This window comes from Podarcis liolepis (genome assembly GCF_965112155.1).
Source record: "Podarcis liolepis genome assembly, chromosome: 6".
NCBI lineage: Eukaryota > Metazoa > Chordata > Lepidosauria > Squamata > Lacertidae > Podarcis > Podarcis liolepis.
In genome coordinates, this window is record NC_139559.1 from 2,319,304 (window position 1) to 2,341,097 (window position 21,794).

The following is a 21,794-nucleotide window of genomic DNA, read 5'->3' on the forward strand; positions in this document are numbered from 1 at the left end:
CAGATAGTTCACCTGCTCTCATCTGTCTTTACCTGCGTAGGGCTCCAGGTTGACGTTGAGCAGGTCTTTGCTCCCGCATTCGGGCCCCAGCGTCCCGTTGTAGGTGAGGGTCCGGGCGCCAAACATAAGCCGACATCGGCGCTCGGTGTCCGTGTTGTTGTTGATGACGGCAAAGACGTCAAAGTCGCACCCGTTGTTCATCCCTTCAGAGGCCTTGATTTTGACTTTCAAGCCCTCTTCTGATGGCGGGTAGACCTTCTGGTGCTTCGCCTTCTCAAAGACGGACCTCTCCTCCTCTGAGTCTGCAAAAATGGAAGCAGGAACAACTAAGGTACCTACAGGACCGCCTCTCCTGGTCTGCCCCGCAGAGGACCTTAAGGTCCATGAATAACTGTAGTTTAGAGGTCCCAGTTATTGGTATCAGATACCAAATGTGCATGCGCACGAAAGCTCATACCAATAACTAACTTAGTTGGTCTCTAAGGTGCTACTGGAAGGATTTTATTTATTTATTTTATTTTATTTATCTTATTTGATGTCCATTAAAAGAAATATTTTTAAATGGTATGGTTTGTACTGTGTGTGGCTTTGTGTATTTTTGTTGTAAACCGCTTTGACTTTTTTAAAATGATACAGCGGTCTATAAATGTTTTTATAAATAAATAGGGAAGTTTGGGAAACTGATGTGAATCCTCGTCCTTACATTCAGAGACATGAAACTTTGTCATTATTGAAAGTTTGGAAAATGACTTCCATAGGCATAGATATCCCTGAATCTAGCATTCCCTCTAGTATGGTACTGGAGGAGACTCTTGAGAGTCCCATGGACTGCAAGAAGATCAAAGCTCTCCATCCTTAAGGAAATCAGCCCTGAGTGCTCAAGGGAAGGACAGATCCTGAAGCTGAGGCTCCAAGACTTTGGCCACCTCAGGAGAAGAGAAGACTCCCTGGAAAAGACCCTGATGTTGGGAAAGATGGAGGGCACAAGGAGAAGGGGACGACAGAGGGCAAGATGGTGGGACAGTGTTCTCGAAGCTACCAGCATGAGTTTGACCAAACTGCGGGAGGCAGTGGAAGATGGGAGTGGACACCACTAAACAACTAAACAACAACAACAAGTATTCCCTCCTTTCCTCCCTCCCTCCCTCCCTCCCCCCCTCCCTCCCTCCCTCTTATATACAACCCAGAGATGCTCTGGGTACCTTCTGGGTACTTGTAGTTGTGGGTGATGTCCTCCTTGGCATCCCTGCCAATGCTCTTGGTGCTGATGTGCTTTCCCACCAGAGAGGAGTAGGTGGTCCTTTTGCGAGACATGTCACTCTGCAGCATCAAATAGGCCACATCTGCGTTGACCTCGGCGAAGACAAACTTCACGTCGTACTTCAGCTTCAGGTCTCCTTCCTTGACAGCTCGGACCGGAGTGGGGCCACAGCAGTAGACACCTGCAAGGAGAAAGAAGCCATCGACCAGAGGAATATTAAAACGTACACTGGCTGCGTTTAATTATTGTTGAAAACGATATGTTGAAAACTAATAAAAAAATTATATATAAAGAGAATTATCCATTCCAGACTTTTAAAACAACACCTAAAACAGCCATTTAACATGAATTTTACTAACGAGACCATTGATCCATAAAATGAAAGCAATAAAAACAATGTTCTGCAGTCACACAATCAATCAATCAATCAATCAATCAGTAACTGAACTCGGTTCCACACAGTCACAAAAACAAAACAAAAAAGCACCGCAAAAACAAAAATGCAAAATAAATAGCAAAAACAGACAGACCTCAGCGTAACACTCAAAATGAAAGTGTGGCACTCAAAATGGAGCACATTTGGCTTCCAAAAAAAGTTCGCAAACCGGAACACTTACTTCCGGGTTTGCAGTGTTTGGGTTCCAAGTTGTTTGAGTACCAAGACGTTTGAGAACCAAGGTCCCACTGTATGGAGCGTTAGGGGCATAATCAAGCCTCTTTTCTTTGTCCCTTAACTGCCTCCATTCCCAACTCTGCAGAACCTCCCAGCCAAAGTGATGATAGGAAATTGGGTATCGGGCTCGGCGTACATATAGATACGTGCCTATCTGTAATAAGCGACTGTCATCGTTGCCGGCATTTCAGACACCATTCCTTTTTTCTATTAAAGTTCTACCCTGTCCTTCAGTTAAGCAACACAGACAGCCTCCTCCCAGCCCAAATCCTTTGGGGCCTGCCTATGGGGCTGAGAGCTGTAGCCCTAAACCTCTGCAGGGTGCTAGGATGGAGGCGGAGGATATTGGCTGGCGCTCTGGGCAGAGATACCTTCGCTTTTTTCCTGGGGAGTTGGGTCCAAAGCCTGCCAGCCATCATACCCGCCTGGGAGATCTGGGCGGGTCATCCAGGATTCGTTCCAGCAGTGATAATTCCTGTGGGAGGCAGAGAAAAGGGGGAGGGAGGGAGGGAGCGAAGTCCGATAAGAGAGGCACACGCTGCATTTCTCCAAAGGACCCTCGCATTCCAGAGGCGTTTGGCACAGGCCCAGCTGGAAAATTCTCAGCTCCCCCCATGGAATTTCTCTCCTAGGTGTTCCTGAGGAGTGCCAGGCACCCTCGCTCTGCAAGATGCTTGAAAACCGTTATGGGATGCTCAAGTGTCAGGCACCTCGTAAGCAGAGAAATCCTATCAACGCCTGAAAAGCAAACTTTGCTGATGTCTGCCTGCTTCCAGCAGCACAACAGCTTTGACTTGAGGCGACAACAGGAGAATCGTAGAATTATTTTTAATTTAATTTATTATTATTATTCCTTTTTAATTGGTTTTCACATATTACATTACAATACAAATGTACCAAAGCCAACACCATTTCCTCCCCATCCCCCATACATTTACATTTATATTTCCTCAATCCATCATATTATCCTTTTCTCCCTCCTCCCACTTCCCTCCGCCCCCACTCGATTTCCTCCACATTATACAATTTACAATAATCTTTGCATTCTACAATCTTCTCAAATCATCTATATATTCATATTAACTTTCCTTACTAATTTTTCTTCCATCCAGTACTTCACATTTTAATCTAGGCATGTTAGCGTATCTTTTTTTGAGCAATATTTTGCCATATATTCATCAAAACTTTTCCATTCCTTTTTTAATTTTTGATTCGACAGATTTCTTATTAAAGCAGTTAATTTTGCCAGTTAAGTTGGCAAAGATATATAAATTGAAATCCAACCTGTGGTGGAGATGTGGTGGAGAAATAGGAACAATAATACATATGTGGTGGAGGTGTGAGGAAATTAAGAAATTTTGGATAGTAGTACACGAAGAACTAAAGAAGATGTTGAAAATATCAATAACAAAGAAACCAGAGACATATCACCTTGGATTGATAGATGAAGAGGTACCACGAGGGGGGGAAAGAATTTTTCTATATGCAAGTACAGCTGCTAGAACAGTGATTGCTGCTAGGTGGAAGTCACAAACTATACCCACAAAGGAGGAATGGATTTGTAAACTAAATGAATATTTAATTTTGGCAAAATTAACTGCTATAATGAGAATCGTGGAATTATAGAATGGGAAGGGACCCCAAGGTTCATGCAATACAGGAATCACAACTAAAGAATGCCAGATGGACAGCCCTCCAACCTCTGTTGAAAAACCTCAAAGAAAGGAGAGCTCACCACCTTCCAAATGAGTCTATTCCACCATCAAAAAGTTATTCTTAATCAGAATAACAGTACGGTAGGGTTGGAAGGGATTGCCAGGGATCATCTAGACCAACCCCTGCAATGCAGGAATCTCAGCTGAAAGCATCCCTGACAGATGGCCTTCCAACCTCTGCTTACAAACCTCCAAGGAAGCTGTTGTTGTTGATTCAGTTGTTGCTTCCCTGCTAGCTGCACCAGGAACCCTAAAGTTCCTTCATGGACAGAGCCCAGCACCTCATAGTTAGGCAAAGCTATCAGACTGACAGGTCCAAGACGCTGCATGCATTTTCGGGGAGTCCCAAACACCCACCGGACCTCCACTCACCAGATGAGCTCCCGGTTGCCCTGCTGCAGCTTCCCATTCTCATCCAAATACTGCTCTATGACCAAGTTGCCGTTGGTGTCGTGGGCAGAGTTGTAGTTGGTGACCACGCGGGTGGGGATCCCCAGGGACCTCAGCACTGGGAAGGGAGGGGGGCAGAAGAGGAAGAGGTGAACAATCCATGGAACACGCCCAACAGACCCACCAAGCTCCCAAATGCGGGAGACACTCGCTCCTACAGCTGACTTTAAAAATCCACACAACTGCATGCAAGGCAATACAGATATACGGTACTTGCATCTGCAATCATTCCGGTCCTACAGTGAAATATTAACAAGCAAAGAAGACAAAGGCAGAACTAGCTGCCTCGTTCCCAAAGGGAGGATAGCCAAGCCCAACTTTATTTTATTTTTTTTATGACTTATTAGATTTATATACAGCCCTTCATCAGAAAATCTTAGGGCATTCACAAGATAAAAATGCAAAATTAAAAACACAAATAAATAGCTAAAACAAAAGCAAAAGCAACAAAACAATAGCCCCCCTCCCACAAACACATCCTATTATTATTAGTTTGCCCCCGGTTTGCCATAGGAGGGGGCATTGGGCACAGTCCCCCATGGAGAAGGTGAGGAAATGGCTTGCTGCTATAGAGAGTGGTGGAACAGGGGGCTGTAGCATATACTAGAACCCCCAACGCACTTAAAAAAGAGAGCGTGTGTGTGTTTTGACATGGAGGAGCCTGTCAGACTTGCATTCGACCGAGCGACTCCTCCGGTCGAGTCTTCTGAAATTGCCTCCGATGTGATTAGCGACCTGAGCCTCTGATAAGGCTCCAAGCACATTTCCCCATTACGCGGAGTATCCCGCACAGGGAAGGACGAGAAATATGAGCTACATGCTAAGAGTTTTATTACTAAGCTACGCAGACAGAAAAGAAATACACCCTCTCTCTGTGAGAGCAGAGAGCAACCAAAAAACAAAGGAACAGGAAACCAGTAAACATCATATCCGTCTCCTGTCTTCCATGGGACTTCCAACAGTCTGGAATCCCAGGAATGTAAACAGAGTGCTGTGACTCCAAGGGCACTGCGCAGTGGCAACACACAAAAACCAACAGAGCCATTGTATTCCCCAAATGCTGTTTGTGATGGGGGTGAGCCAAGGAGGCAGCCCCTTTCTGCTTCCTCACTGAGGACCCCTCACCTGTGCAGGCCACAGCGGCAAAGACCCAGCACTGCCCGTACCGGACCGGCTGGCACCCATATTTCTGCCACCTCTGGAGGATGTCCACGCTCCCGTTCCAGGCCATGGGGCTCACGCCGTCGTCATACTGGTTGTCCCAGCGCCCAAAGAGGATGCCTTGGTCATCGTTGCAGTTCACCTGCAGCCCAAGACACAACAAGAGGAGGAGGATGTGGGCAGGTGGCTCAGGAGGTGAAGGAACCATTTGCACAGATTGGGTGGGGTTTCTTGAGTCCAGGTGCAAAACAGCCTGGAGCCAAGGGATCCTATTTATCTGCCCAAAGCCTGAGGCCCTCTTTGCAGGTCCCAGTCTGGGTGCCTCTACTGAATGAAATGCAGTGGGCACCCCAGTTATGTAATATCCTTCCCAGGGAGGCCTGCCTGACACCATTTTGTGGTCTTTCCCCCTGTTCATCTTCAAAACAACTTACAGAGCCATTTTTTAAAACCTGCACTTATTTGATGGTGCTGTGAGCTCTGCTTTTATTGTCTTTATAGTTGTACCCTGGATCCCGATAAGTTTTACACATCACTTGGGAAGACAGGCAAACTAATATCAGTGTACTGGAAGAAGCAAAGATCACCAATGTTGAAGCAATGATTCTTCAACATCAACTTGGCCTGGAGAAGAGGAGGTTAAGGGGTGATATGATAGCCATGTTCAAATATATAAAAGGATGTCACATAGAGGAGGGAGAAAGGTTGTTTTCTGCTGCTCCAGAGAAGCGGACACGGAGCAATGGATCCAAACTACAAGAAAGAAGATTCCGCCTAAACATTAGGAAGAACTTCCTGACAGTAAGAGCTGTTTGACAGTGGAATTTGCTGCCAAGGAGTGTGGTGGAGTCTCCTACTTTGGAGGTCTTTAAGCAGAGGCTTGACAACCATATGTCAGGAGTGCTCTGATGGTGTTTCCTGCTTGGCAGGGGGTTGGACTCGATGGCCCTTGTGGTCTCTTCCAACTCTATGATTCTATGATTCTATGAACTTTGTTGCACTGGCCATGTTGTGCGATTGCCTGATGATCATCTTCCAAAGCAACTACTCTATTCTGAACTTCAAAATGGAAAGCGTAATGCTAGTGGTCAACAAAAGAGGTTTAAAGACTCTCTCAAGGCAAATCTATAAAAAAATTAGTATAAACACCAACAATTGGGAAACACTGGCCTGTGAGTGCTCCAGTTGGAGAACAGCCTTTACCAAAGGTGTCATGGACTTTGAAGACGCTCGAACTCAGGACGCAAGGGAGAAACGTGCTAAGAGGAAGGCACACTTGGCAAATCCACACCGGGATCAGCTCCTACCTGGAAACCAATGTCCCCACTGTGGAAGGACGTGTGGATCCAGAATTGGCCTCCACAGTCACTTATGGACTCATTGTTAAAACCGTGTTTATGGAAGACAATCTTACTCGGCTACGAGTGATTGCCAAAAAAGACGACCCTGGATCCCGAAGGCCCTGGAACTCAGGCATTTTGGCTCCTGAACGCTGCAAACCCGGAAGTGATTGTTCCAGTTTGCAAACATTCTTTTGGAACCCAAATGTCCAACAGGATTCCACGGTTTCCGATTGGCTGCAGGAGCTTCCAGCAGCCAATCAGAAGCCACACTTTGGTTTCCAAACGTTTTGGAAGTCGAACGGACTTCCAGAACAGATTCTGTTCAACTTCCAAGGTACGACTGTATTTCTGTTCGATGTTACACCTTCATAATTGCATAATTTTTCTTATCCTTTGTATGCTGCCCAGAGAAGCTTGTCTTATGGGGAGTCATGCAAAAGCCATAAAGAAATAAATAGCATTTTGGCATTGCAGGGGGCTGGACTAGATGGGCCTCGTGGTGCCTTCCAACGGTAGGATTCTGAGATTTAAAAGGGCATGATGTTTGCACCCCAATTTTAAGGTTCAAAACCTGGGAGGCGAAGGACTCCTAAGCCCTGCTGACATACTTGCAGAACGAATTACCTGAAGTACGACAAAGGCAGCAGCATCTCTGATACACGTTTCAGAACGCAAATGTCCCCTAACACATAATTCCGTGTTATCTTATTCTGCAACCAGCCCGTGGGCAGGAGTTTGGGCCATCTCAGCTTTGCAGGAAAGCCCCCGAGTGTGTGAGGAGGACTCGGCTCCAGTGGCGTAGCGTGGGGGGTGCAAGGGGGGCAGGCCGCACCAGGTGCAACATCTGGGGGGGGGCGCGCTCGCTGCCTCTGGAGTCGCTGAAGAGCCTCGGGCGCAGGCTGTAGTGGAGCCGCATGTCTCGCTGCGCCCGGCTGAAGGCGCCTGGCAGGCAGCGGCTCTCAGCGCTCACCGCGGAGGATGCGCCAGGCAGCCCCTCCTCACAGCCCCGCCTCCGCCGCTGCTGCTGCAGCTGCTGGGCCGTTGCATTTTCCTCGCCTCTCTGCCCCCCTCCTCCTCCGGGCAAGCGGCGTCGTTTGGGCGGCAGCGCCAGCGGCAACTCGCAGGTTAGGGGTTGGGGGGGGGCGCAAATTACGTGCCTTGCCCCGGGTTAGGGGGCGCAAATTACTTGCGTTGCCCCGGGTGCTGACAACTCACGCTACGCCGCTGCTCGGCTCTCTGTGGGGCTGGCAGAAGACAACGCGAGCATCTCCTTAGGACTGGGCAGAAGCTGAGGAGGTCACCCACCCGCGTGGAGTGCCTGCCCTCTTGCTCCAAACTCACCATGGCACTCACTACCCTGCTGATATAGACAGGGCTGTTGCGTCGGGAGCAGTCCTTATCCTGGTTTCGGAGGAACTTGGGGTTGGTGTCCAACAGCTGGAGGCAGATGTCCAGAATTCCATCTTCAAACTAATCCAGAAGGAGAAGGAAGGCAGAAGAAGAAGACATCATCATCATCATCATTACGGCAACTTACAAAAAGTGAAAGAGCACCAACAAACCCCACATACATGCATTAAACCAAGGGGGGTTACATTAAAACATCTCACCAACTCTAAAAGCGCATAGTTTAAAGCCAAAGGCCTGGTTAAAGAGGAATGATTTCCCTGGTGGTTCAAGATATATGATGATGGCACCAGGCAAGCCTCCCTAGGGAGAGCATTCCACAAGCAGGGAGCCACCACTGAAAAGGCCCCGTTCTCATGTTGCCGCGCTCCAGGCCTCTTGTTGAATAGGCAAACAAAGAAGGGCTTCAGATGATGATCTCAGGGTCTGGGTTGGTGAATAGGAGGAGAGGCCATCGTGAGCTATATAAGGCTTTAAAGGTCAAAATTGGGCCCAAAAACTAATGGGTAGCCAGTGTGTCAGACAGTTCCAAATGAAAAAGAAGAAGAGGAAGAGGAAGAGGAAGAGGAGGAGGAAGAAGAAGAAGAAGAAGAAGAAGAAGAGGAGGAGGAGGAGGAGGAGGAGGAGTTTGGATGTGATATCCCGCTTTATCACTACCCGAAGGAGTCTCAAATCGGCTAACAATCTCCTTTCCCTTCCTCCCCTACAACAAACACTCTGTGAGGTGAGTGGGGCTGAGAGACTTCAGAGAAGTGTGACTGGCCCAAGGTCACCCAGCAGCTGCATGTGGAGGAGCGGGGAAGCGAACCCGGTTCACCAGATTACGAGACTACCGCTCTTAACCACTACACCACACTGGCTCTCTGGCACCCAGGTTTTTCTCATTTCCCTGAACTGCAATAAATCAGGAATAAAGCAAACTAGTCCAGATGCTGGATCATGGCAGTCTGTACCTCTAACTCTCTCTCTCTCTCTAAATAGCCACAATGGGTATTACAGCTGTGCCATATGGAGAGGAGGGGGTTAAACCTTCCTGGCCACTACCAAAATCCCCACCACTGTCCCACATCTATTTGCTGTGGGGGGAAAGGACCCATCTTAGCCAAAGGATGCCTGCCGCATGTCTTCCTGCATCGTGCGGATGAAGAACACCACAAACAAAATACCATGGACCGTTTGGAGAGATATAACTTATAGATTAGGAAAGAATATGCAGTTGAAAAGGTTGACCGTAGGCGGGTGGGAAGTCTGGAGATTCAGAGAAATCTCTAAATATGGATATGTATTTTGTGTTGTCATAATTCTTCACTTGTAAAATCAGATAAAAATTATTTCAAAAAAAGGAAAAAAGAACACCACAAACGCCTCCCTGAATCCAGCACAAGGTCCATCAAGTCAGCCATCGAAATCAGGGAAGGGGTGTGTTTTTCAGGCCCCAAGTGGACGGGGACAAACAAACCTGTCCAAACGCGGGTGCACATGTCAAAGACATATATTAGCCGTTGACTCCAAGAAAAACCTGAACACGTCTGAGTGCAACACCTTCTTCTCCGCTTTGAGGAGAGTTTCCCTTTCTGGTAAGGCAGGGGGAAATAAGGAGGGGAGCTGGGCATGGTTACGGATTGATTAAAATCCAAAGCTGCTGTTGCTGCACAGATCTCAGCAGCTCCACATGCCCATTGGGTTGGTAATCTGCATTTTAAAAGCTCTCTTAACGCCTGTGATTATCAGGCTAATTGTCCCACTGAGTTCATAGCATATTCTCTCTCTCTCTCTCTCTCTCTCTCTCTCTCTCTCTCTCTCTCTCTCACACACACACACACACACACACAAACACACACAGCTAGCTCCTTTTTCTTTGCCAAGACACCCTCCCTCAAGGAAGATGGGACCAGGGCAACAGGACAGAGTCCAAGGGAATTTAACCCTGGTTGCTTCCCTAACAACCGAAAATTCGGGGATACTCTATAGGTGGCAACGTATCATTTAAACCCACAGCAAGGACTCTTGATACTGGGGGGCCCCTGTGACAACTCATTCCCTGCACTAGGTGTAAATCAGAGCTGAGGCACAATGGAAACAAAAACTGTGTTTTTATTAAATGCTCAGAGCGGGATAAAGCGTGACCGGTTCAGCATTAAAGCCACAGTACTGGTTTTCTGTCTGAAATGCCAGTTCAGGTTTGAACACGAACTGTGCTTGCAATCCTCCACTACAGAACTGTTTATATAAAAACAATTTCTTCCTCGAATCATAGAAATGTAGAGTTGGAAGGGGTCCAAAGCGCCATCACCCTGCAATAACACAGGAGTAGCAGCTAAGGACCATCCACTTTTCCTTTTCCTGCAAAAGCACCTCTAGCCCTTTGAGGGATACTTTCCCTCCACCTGCGGGAATTGGACAGCTTTATCCTACCTGGATAAAGTAGTGGTGTATGGAAGTGAGAGCTGGACCATAAAGAAGGCTGATGGCCAAAGAATGGATGCTTTTGAATTCTGGTGCTGGAGGAGACTCTTGAGAGTCCCATGGACTGCAAGAAGATCCAACCTCTCCATTCTGAAGGAAATCAGCCCTGAGTGCTCACTGGAAGGACAGATCCTGAAGCTGAGGCTCCAATAATTTGGCCACCTCAGGAGAAGAGAAGACTCCCTGGAAAAGACCCTGATGCTGGGAAAGATGGAGGGCACAAGGAGAAGGGGACGACAGAGGACGAGATGGTGGGACAGTGTTCTCGAAGCTACCAGCATGACTTTGACCAAACTGCAGGAGACAGTGGAAGACAGAAGTGCCTGGCGTGCTCTGGTCCAGGGGGTCACAAAGAGTCGGACACGACTAAACAACAACATCCTACCTGGCAAACCCGTAAGAACAGCTAGCTACTTCCATCGCCAGGCCCTGACTCCAGGTTAAATTCTCGCTTACCATCCTTATTCTGTCCTGATGGGCCAGAATCAGCTCCCCACCATGACTGGCTGAGGGTCTGCCGGATGATGACCCAACGATCATGTGTCAATTACCCCCCCCCCATTAATTGATCAGGCCGGGGGCTCATTGAAGACAGCATCCTCTTCTGACAGTGGCTAACCAGATGCTCCTTGGAATCCCCACAAGCAGAGCCTGGGTTCAAGACCACTCTCTCCACATGTGATCTGCAGCAACTGGTACACTGCCAATTAGCTATTTTCATTTTTATCACATTTATACGCCAACTTTCCAGCAAGGAGCATGAATTGGTGTGCATGGTGTGCAACAGCAACCTTGTGAGGTAGACTATGCTGAGAGGCGCTAACTGATGCACGGTCAGCTTCATGGCTGGTAGGGATTTGAACCCGCATCTCCCACATCCTAGTCTAACCACTGCACCAGCTATAATGGCTAGGAAGCACTGATAGACTTCTTCTATGTGTTTACTGGAGGCAAACCTTCCATTTGGTGCTCTATCCATGTGCACACACACACCACACTTCTTATTTCCTGCATTTTGCCAAAATGCTCAAGAAAATGCAGCTGGCCTGCAGCCAGTCTTGAGAGCAGGGACTCCGTTCAGCCCCCTAAACCATTAGCAACATGCACCTATCTTGCTTCTTATGTTCCCCTCATTTCTACAGCACCCCACAGGACTTCCACGTTGACCTGCAAACCCGGGGAATTTTTCCGTGATCCCTTGGGCAGGATGGAACCTGCAGGGCATCGGGGATGGTGCTGAGGAAGCTGATTCATGAGAAGGTGCTCAGCCCAGAAGCTTTTGCTCCAAGCCGCCTGGAATGTGCTGGAGGTTGAACCCACTTATGAGGAAGAAGTTGAAAAGACTGGCCTGGTCTGACTAAGAACTGAAAGGGAGTTTTTGTCTCTCAGTTTAGGATTTCCATCTACTGAGAGCTCAGTAGGTTTGGTTAGATGGGGTGAGCGGTAAAGGTAAAGGACCCCTGGATGGTTAAGTCCAGTCAAAGGCGACTCTGGGGTTGTGGCGCTCATCTTGCTTTCAGGCCAAGGGAGCAGCGGCGTAGCGTGGGTTATCAGCACCCGGGGCAAGGCAAGTAATTTGCGCCCCCTAACCCGGGGCAAGGCAAGTAATTTGCGCCCCCTAACCCCTAACCATGGTCATTAATACTGACGGCTTTACTCTGGGGCAAACTTCGTGGTGACTACTGCCCTCTGCGGTGTTGTTTTTGCAATTAAAGGACCCCTGCCTCAAATAAAGCATCTTGGGGATTGGGGACTGGGATTTGCCAAGGGAGCTGGAAATTGCAGTTCAGTGGCGGGTCAGGGGGAGAGGGTCCCTTCCGCGTCTGGGTGCCGCGGGCCCCTTTGCGCCAAGACGCGCGACTTTGGGCGTCGCGGCGCAGCCTTCTCGGTCTCCCTCCCTGGCCCGGCTAGTCCCGACGCAGCTTCTTTCTGGCGCGGGGAGGGGGTGGCTCTGGGGCCAGTGCGTCGGCCGGCCTCCGGCGCGGGTGGGGGGGCCCCGTTGGGGCGGGTGGGCGGTCTTGGCGCGCAGGCACTAGAGCGCTGCCGATGGCGCGTTTGGCGGGCTGCACGTGTCCAGACAGCGACCCGAGCCTGGGCGGCGTGGCGCTTGGTGCCGGAGCCTCCGCTCGCAGCGCCCCGTCGGGAGACCCGGCCGGAAGGAGCCTCGAGCCGGCTGTCGGAGGCGGTTGAAGCAGCCAGGGCGGCATGGCAGGCGGCGGCGGCTCCTCGGCGACTCCACGCAGCCAGCCCAGCGCGCTGGCCGAGCCCCGCAGGCAAACGCTGCCTGTCGGTGAGGAGGGGCTGCCTGGCGCGCCCTCCGCGGCCCTGATGCGCGGGGACCGCGGCGAGCGCTGAGAGCCACTGCCAGCTCGTCGGGGCTCTGCTACAGCCTGCGCCCGAGGCTATTCGGCGACTCCGGAGGCAGCGAGCGCGCCCCCCCAGAAGTTGCGCCCGGTGCGGCCGGCACCCCTGGCACCCCCCACGCTACGCCACTGCAAGGGAGCCAGGGTTTGTCCACAGACAGATTTCCAGGTCATGTGGCCAGCAAGACTAAACTGCTTCTGGCGCAACAGGACACCGTGATGGAAACCAGAGCGCACGGAAACGCCGTTTACCTTCCCACCACAGCAGTGCCTATTTATCTACTTGCACTGGTGTGCTTTCGAACTGCTAGGTTGGCAGGAGCAGGGACAAAGCAATGGGAGCTCACCCCATCATGGGGATTCGAACCGCTGACCTTCTGATCGGCAAGCTAAGATGGGGAAGCGGGACTGGCAACAAGGCCCATCATTGCTGTGATGTGGGAACAAAAAGAAAGCTAATGCTATTCTAGGCTCCATCGAGAGAAGTCAAGCATCCAGCTAAAGGATGTTTTAGCTGTGATTCCATGACTGATGGCCACCCAATCTCTGCTTAAAAACCTCGAGGGAAGTAGAGTTCACAACCTCCCAAGGGAGACTGTTCCGTTGGAGGGTATGGAGTCATGTGAGCCAAGGAGATAAGTAACTATACAACCTTTGGAAGACATCTGAAGGCATAGGGAAGTTTTTAAATGTTTTGTTATGTTTATATAAACAGTGGTACCTTGGTTCTCAAACTTAATCTGTTCCAGGAGTCCACTCGAGTCCCAAAACAGTTCCAAAACCAAGGCGTGGCTTCTGATTGGCTGCAGAAGGATGTTCGGCTTCTGAAAAATGTTCGCAAACCGGAAAACTTACTTCCGGGTTAGTGGCGTTCGGGAGCCAATTAGTTCAGCAACTAAACCGTTCAGGAACCAAGGTTCCACTGTATATTTAAAGCCGCCCAGAGTGGCTGGGGCAACCTGTTGTTGTTGTTGTTAAATAGGATGCCCCTATTTTCATTTTGAATTCTGGTGCTGGAGGAGACTCTTGAGAGTTCCATGGACTGCAAGAAGATCCAACCTCTCCATTCTGAAGGAAATCAGCCCTGAGTGCTCACTGGAAGGACAGATCCTGAAGCTGAGGCTCCAAGACTTTGGCCACCTCATGAGAAGAGAAGACTCCCTGGAAAAGACCCTGATGTTGGGAAAGATGGAGGGCACAAGGAGAAGGGGACGACAGAGGAGGAGATGGTGGGACAGTGTTCTCGAAGCTACCCGCATGAGTTTGACCAAACTGCGGGAGGCAGTGGAAGACAGGAGTGCCTGACGTGCTCTGGTCCAGGGGGTCACGAAGAGGCGGACACGACTAAACGACTCAACAACAACAATTTTCATTGGAGACATGTTGGAAGGTATTCAACAGCTCTTTCCATCCAGCATTCTGTTCTCACTGTGGCCAACCAGATCAGATGCCTCTATTGGGAAATACACAAGCAGGATTCGAACACAGGGCCCCTCTCCACTCCTGCAGTTTCCAGCAACTGGGATTCAGAAGCACCTCTGCTTCTGACTGTGGAGGCAGAGTAGAGCCCTCCTGGCTAGGAGCCTCCTGGAGAAAATCCTTCAGTGGGGTCCCATTTCTCAAAGCCGCAACGACCAGGACTTTGGCAGAGCCTGATGCACATTTTATTCACGGCTGCAGAGCCTATGGAGGGCAAGAGAGTCTGGCACCAAGAGTGGCAGTGGACGCCACTTTGAAGGACTTTCTCGGGCATCGGAGAGAGCGACAACTGGCTGCCTCGTCTGGAGGCGTCAGAAGCGGTTTTTATCTCGCTGTCCAGGAAGAGGAGCTGGGCAGGCTGACAGCCAGCCAGGATGCCTCTGGCCTGTTTGTGCAGCAGAGATTAGATGCTCGCTGAAGCCTCAGATAAGAACGGAGAGCTCCAGGGAGCAGCTTTCCCCCTGTTCTGGCCCCATAGAAAGGCGAAAGGAGGGGAGGGGGCAGCTGTGAGCCAAAGCACAGTTTGGCTCAACGAACAGTCCCAACCTGCTGCCCTCCAGAATTAGGCAAATTCATGCAGGAGAGGACCCGGAGAGTTATGGTCTGCCTTCGGAGTCCGCAATGCGCATGAATACCAGGTGCTGGAAGCCACAGGAGTGGTTCTGGTGCTCGATTCCTGGTTGTGGGTTTCCCATTGGGCATCTGGGGCAGAGGGAGCCATGCTCAGCACCTGCCCTTGCCTTGCTCTGTGAAATTGTTTGTGTGGCTATGGGGTGACCATACCCAAAAGGAGACTTTTGGATCAAGCCTGACAGCCATTGAATTGCCCAGCGCACGGCTGATTCCCCTGGCAGATCTCGCCCCAATGCTGTGGTGTTTTCCTCCCTTTCATGTCCTTGGCTGTCATCCGGATCCGTTCCAGACTATCTGATTTCTCCTCATGTGCAGGCTTGCTGTATATGCATTTGATATGTTTTTATTCTCTTTAAATATCTGCATTTGCTTCCTGTTTGTACTGGAGAGCTCCAGGAATGCTGGTCTGGGTGATGTGATGATGAACGTTTTGTACAGTCAGATGTTTGCACTTGTTCCTGTTGGCTTCTGGCGCACATCCGAAGCAAATACAACAACCTGGAACCCGAAAAGCTAATGCAAAGTGTGTTATCTTTGGCTCCATTTCACAAACGGAGGAACTGAGGCTGTGGGGTACAGCTTGCCCGAGGCCGAGTGACATGTCCCTGTGAGGATCATCAGGACTCTGAGATCTTGGTTTAACTTGCCATCCTATCCTCTAAAATAGCCTTTGCCAACGTGGTGCTCTCTAGCCAGCACTGATGGGAGTTGTAGCGTAAAACATCTGGAAGGCATTAGACTGGCTCTAAAAGTGCCTGCAACATGGTTGTTTCTGGCTGAGGACCTTCTGTTCTCTCCTTATCATGTGCTTGAATCTGGAGGTGGATGGTGTCCTACATTGTTGTCTCAGGGCTGCAGAATAGGACTTGCCCAAGACATTTGGCTGCCTGAGGCAAAGGACAAGATATTCCCTCTCTCCCTATCCCATGGGCAAAGCCCACCAGATGGTCAGATGCACCTTATTCCAAAGCTGTCAAGTGGGCAGCAGCATCCTTTGCTATGTCCAAGAGATGCTAGCTAGCTTAGAGCTGGCCGTGTGAAATATGCTCAAATACCTCCCTGTTCCTGCCCACTCTGCAGCATCTGCCACCTGAGGCAGCAGCTTAATGGTAGAGCCAGACTGTCCAGATCAGCGGTTCTCAACCTGTGGATCCCCAGATGTTGTTGGACTACAACTCCCATCACCCCTGAGCTCTGGCCTTGCTAGCTAGGGATGATGGGAGTTGTAGTCCAACAACATCTGGGGACCCGCAGTTTGAGAACCACTGATCTAGATCATGTGTAGGCAAACTAAGGCCTGGGGACCGGATTCGTCCCAATAGCCTTCTAAATCTGGCCTGCGGACGGTCCAAGAATCAGTGTATTTTTACATGAATAAAATGTGCTCTTTTATTTAAAATGCATCTCTGGGTTATTTGTGGGGCCTGCCTGGTGTTTATACATGAGTAGAATGTGTGCTTTTATTTAAAATGCATCTCTGGGTTATTTGTGGGGCATAGGAATTCATTCATTTTATTTTATTTTTTCAAAATATAGTCCAGCCCCCCCCCCCCAAGATCTGAGGGACAGTGGACCAGACCCCTGCTGAAAAAGTTTGCTGGCCCCTGATCTAGATGGCCACCAGTTCCCCTCAGCTGTGCAGCTCTGCTGCTAAACGGCCCTGCCTCCCACAGTCCAAACCAAACATTTTGGAACACCATCTCCAGATTTGCACATACCCAAGGGATGCCCATCTTTTATGACTCTGCATGCACAGAATTTCATGTGGGCCATGTTGCTCCTGCTAACGGATACAAAACCTGGACTCCAGTGTGCAATGCTATGCAAGCTATGCAGAATTTCCCCTGACCCTGACTGGGTTCAATGATCTATAGCCTCTCTCCCATTCTCTCTCTCTCTCTCTCTCTATCTCTTGGTTCCTGCAAGTTCTGGAGTCAGCAATTTCACATCCAGAAATGTGTGGGATTGTTTCATTGGCCCAGAAAGGTCCTCAGTATGTATGTTTCAGCTTGTTGGGTTTCACCCATTTGAGATGAATTTCTGTGATAATAATAATAATATTATAATTTATTATTTATACCCCGCCCATCTGGCTGGGCTTCCCCAGCCACTCTGGGCGGCTTCCAACAAAATATTAAAATACCATAATAAATAAAACATTTATTATTATTATTATTATTATTATTATTATTATTATTATTATTACCCCGCCCATATGGCTGGGTTTCCCCAGCCACTCTGGGCAGCTTCCAACAGAACACTAAAATAAAACAACCTATTAAACATTAAAAGGTTCCCTAAAGAGGGCTGCCTTCAGATGTCTTATAAAAGTCTGGTCATTGTTTTTCTCTTTGACGTCTGGTGGGAGGGTGTTCCACAGGGCGGGCGCCACCACCGAGAAGGCCCTCTGCCTGGTTCCCTGTAACTTGGCTTCTCGCAGTGAGGGAACCGCCAGAAGGCCCTCAGAGCTGGACCTCAGTGTCTGGGCTGAATTATGGGGGTGGAGATACTGCTTCAGGTATACAGGACCGTGATATTTAAAAGACCATTGGCATCAGATAAAATGAAGTCCTTCTTCATGCAGCCTAGTGTTAAACTATGGAACTCACTGCTGCAGAAGGCAGTCATGGCCACCAACCTAGATGGCTTTAAAAGAAGATTTAAACAAATTCATGGAGGAGGAGGAGACAACTGATGGCTCCTAGCCAGGATGGCTCTGCTCTGCCTCCACGGTCAAAGGAAGCAACGCTTCTGAATACCAGTTGCTGGAAGCTGCAGGAGAGGAGAGGAATCTCGTGCCTGGATCCAGCCTGCAGTTTTCCCACAGGCATCAAAATGATCAAATAACAGCATATAACTCGGAGTGTTCTGTTTAAACCACCTGCACATAAGAAGAGCTTTGCTGCTGGATCAGGCCATTTGGTCAAACACTCTGTTCTCCCAGCAGACGAGGAAATGTCCACAGGACATCCGCTATCAAGACCAGGGTTCAATAATTCTGTCCATCTGCAATCCCCACACTGCCTCTGACGCCGGAGGTAAAACATTGTGACTTCTAGCCAAATAAGTTGGAGTTCTTGTTATTAAATATACCAAGAAGAAAGCACACCAAGAACTCAGGCCAATATAAGTTTCAGCAGTGGGAGTGGTCCCTACTCGCAAATCAATAGTCAATTGTAACAAAGACTAATCCATTCAAAAGTATGTATTCTGACAAGGATTACAAACTCAAACAGAGATTACAAACTCAAACTCATAAGGATATGTATAACACAATAATTTGTTACAGAATTAGAGATAAGAGTTTATGAGTAGAGATAAGTTCATGTTAGTCCATAGCCAGATTTGACGTGAAGATCTTAGTTTCAATCATTGAGCAGAAGTCAGAAGTCAATTATGGATCAGAAACCAGGACAGGACCCTGTTTCGATGTATTCATCTTCATTAGCTGGAATCATCGTTACAATTGACTACTGATTTCCGAGTAGGGACCACTCCCACTATTGAAACTTATATTGGCCAGAGTTCTTGGTGTGCTTTTTTTCTTGGTATATTTATAGCCAAAGACAGCTACACCCACCATGAATTTATCTAATCCCCACTTAAACCCTTCAGAGTTGGCAGCCATCACTGGAACTTGCGGCAGTTTGACCGGGTGCTTTGCGAAGAAGCACTTTCTCTCGTCTGTCCTGACTCTACAAAAGGAAACAAAATCATTCTGGCAGATCCATTTCCACACTCTCCTCTCTAAACCTTTGCAAGGGTTACGTTTTTAAAAACTCACCCCATATGCTTTTAAATCTACTGTCATCCACCCAAAGCCTTTGGAAACTTCAGGTTCTGAGGGCAATTGGATTATTTCTGTGCAAGTGGACAGCATGACAGGAGCTGAAGTAATCTATGAGTGGGTGCAAAGACAGATGGATGGATGAAGGAAGGCAGCACTTCTGGTCTAGGGCATCAGGGGACGGAGCTCTTTGGGGCTTCAGCCGTTTTGAAACCCATTGCCTGAAGAGCTGCAGAGTGTTGTGAAAATCTTTTAATCCACCTCAGTCTCTATTTGCCTCTCTTCTATTTTGTGGAACGTTAGGAAGACACAAGATTTACCCACCCTGGAAGAATGGCAGAGGAAGATGATGGACTATATGGAATTGGCAGAAATGACTGGCAGAATCCGAGACCAGGGAGGAGAAGAAATGGTGGAGGAAGACTGGAAGAAATTTAAAGACTATTTGCAGAAATACTGTAAAATTAATGAATGTTAAAATGATGTTGGACTGAAAATAAGTGTTTTTGGTACTAAGGCTAATAAGAATATATAAATATAGATAGTTATATGGATGAAAATATATAGTTATAATAGGTTAAGAATACAGAGTAAAGATAAATGAAAGAGGGTAAGGATTTGCTGAAAGGACTTTGTAAACGGGAATACAAAAAGGGGAGGTGTGAGGAGGTCAAGGAAACAGGCAAATGAACTTAAAGATATTGAAAAATGGATTATTTCTTTTATAAAATATTTTTTCTTTCATTTTTTTATTTTTTCAACTACCTGTTTTTTTTTTGTATTTTGTATGTGTAATTGTTGGTTTAATTATTTTTAATTTTTAAAACCTATGTTTAGTGTAAAATCTCAATAAATATTTTTTTAAAAAAAAATATTTTGTGGAACGTTCTCTAAGTGGGCGATAGACAGGCAAGTTCTGTGCTCAGGTATCTGATGGTGTGGTGCCATTTACAACCAAATGCAGAGGGGCTTGGACTAACAGACTCTTTGGGCCTGCTCCTCAATTCCATGTGCTTCGCAAAAGGGCAGCGGAGGGCAAGGAAGCAACTCACCTGGCCAAAGTTCCATGGGATCGAGTAGATGTAATCCTTGGATCCCTGGTAGATCTGGCCATGCTGGGTCAACACGTATTCCACACGCTGCTCTTCGCTCTCCAGGAAGACAGAATCCGCTGTGGGGAGAAGATGCCGTCAGAAGAGGAAGGTGGAAAAGGCCTCGGAGGAGAGGGATGGGAGAGAGGCAGTGTGGTGTAGTGGTTAGAGTGATAGTCTAGGACCGGGGTGACCTGGATTCAAATCCCCACTTGGCCATGAACGTTCATGGTGTGACCTTGGAGGCCAGTCACTGCCTCACAGCTTAAACCTACTTCACAAGGCTGTTGTGGGGATTAAATGAGGACTAGAATGTGGTCTAGACCACAGAGCCTAGGACTAGCCGATCAGAAGGTCTGCCATGGGGTGAGCTCCCATTGCTAGGTCCCTGCGCCTGCCAACCTAGCAGTTCGAAAGCATGTCAGAGTGCAAGTAGATAAATAGGCACCGCTCCGGCGGGAAGGTAAACAGCATTTCCGTGCATCGCTCTGGTTCACCAGAAGCGGCTGTCTGCGGACAAACACCGGCTCCCTTGGCCAGTAAAGCGAGATGAGCACCGCAACCCCAGAATCGTCAGCGACTGGACTTAACTGTCAATGGTCCCTTTACCTTTACCTTTATCTAGAATCTTTATAGCCCAATTTTTCCTCCCAGGTAAAAGGTAAAGGACCCCTGGATCTTTAAGTCCAGTCAAAGATGACTCTGGGGTTGCGGCGCACATCTCACTTTCAGGTTGAGGGAGCCAGCGTTTGTCCACAGAAAGCTTTCCAGATCACGTGGCCAGCAGGACTAAACTACTTCTGATGCAATGGGACACCATGACAGAAAGCCGAGCGCACAGAAACACCATTTAACTTCCCGCCACAGCGGTACCTATTTATCTACTTGCACTGGCGTGCTTTTAAACTGCTAGGTTGGCAGGAGCTGGGACCGAGCAACGAGAGCTCACCCCGTCGCGGGGATTCGAACTGCCAAACTGCTTTTTGGCAAGCCCAAGAGGCTCAGTGGTTTAGATCACAGCACCACCTGCATACGTGATTCCAGTCTTCATTTAATCCCTACAACCACCCTGTGAGGTAGGTTAGGGTGAAAAGCAAGCGCTGGCCCAAGGTCACACAGTGATCTTCATGGCTGGGGGGAAGAGATTTGGTCCTAGGCGAACACTCTAACCACTACATTGCACTTTCATGTATCTTTTCATGTACCTTTCACATGAAAGGTATCTGAAGAAGTGTGCATGCACACGAAAGCTCATACCAAGAACTAACTTAGTTGGTCTTTAAGGTGCTACTGGAAGGAATTTTTTTTATTTTCACTACATTGCACTGTTTCTGGGAAAGCCTAGAAACTGAGAAAACAGATCCCTTCTGATGTCACCAAGGACAGTGGGGTGACCCAGGAGCAGCGCCCCAGCAACACGGCAAAGAATCTTGGAGCAAACATTGCAGATTGCTCCAGCCACTCCTTCAAGTCAAGGGAATCTAAATTCAAGTAGGTAGCCGTGTTGGTCTGACGCAGTCGAAATAAATAAAAAAATTGTTCAGTAGCACCTTAGAGACCAACTAAGTTTGTTCTGGGTATATGTTTTCGTGTGCATGCACACTTCTTCGAATACCTTCAGATATGCACATGAAAGCTTATACCCAGAACAAACTTAGTTGGAATCTAAAATAATCCTCCATTTTGCTCTGCTCTGTGTGTCTGTTCCACTTTAGCATCCAAACCCCGTGGGCGCATTTCAACCTTTGAACACTGACACAGACAAAGGTGGTAAGATAATGCTCATTGGCAGCATCATATGGGATACTGAAAAGACGCGACAGAAATGCAAAGCGTCGCCAGCAGTGTTGCCGCCCAGGTTAGGCTGTGCAAGACTGCGATAATAAGGAGAGGAACTGTAACACTTTCAGTGGAGTTTGCTGGGGAATGTGGTCTCCCTGCACTAGAAACACAAAGCCTTGTCTG

The 21,794-nt window shown here is 48.4% G+C and overlaps 1 protein-coding gene across 2 annotated transcripts in view; it reads right to left on the reverse strand.

Moving 5' to 3' along the window:
* Positions 1 to 21,794, reverse strand: part of TGM2 (transglutaminase 2) — a 74,291-nt gene that overhangs the window by 11,935 nt on the left and 40,562 nt on the right. For both annotated transcript variants that reach the window (XM_083507423.1, XM_083507424.1), the window contains 7 exons: positions 19,791 to 19,909; positions 7,945 to 8,073; positions 5,225 to 5,402; positions 4,022 to 4,157; positions 2,306 to 2,409; positions 1,203 to 1,442; positions 33 to 302 (listed from right to left, as the gene is read on the reverse strand). In XM_083507423.1, the coding sequence (XP_083363549.1) occupies positions 33 to 302; positions 1,203 to 1,442; positions 2,306 to 2,409; positions 4,022 to 4,157; positions 5,225 to 5,402; positions 7,945 to 8,073; positions 19,791 to 19,909 (1,176 nt within the window). The remainder of the gene's footprint in view (positions 1 to 32; positions 303 to 1,202; positions 1,443 to 2,305; positions 2,410 to 4,021; positions 4,158 to 5,224; positions 5,403 to 7,944; positions 8,074 to 19,790; positions 19,910 to 21,794) is intronic.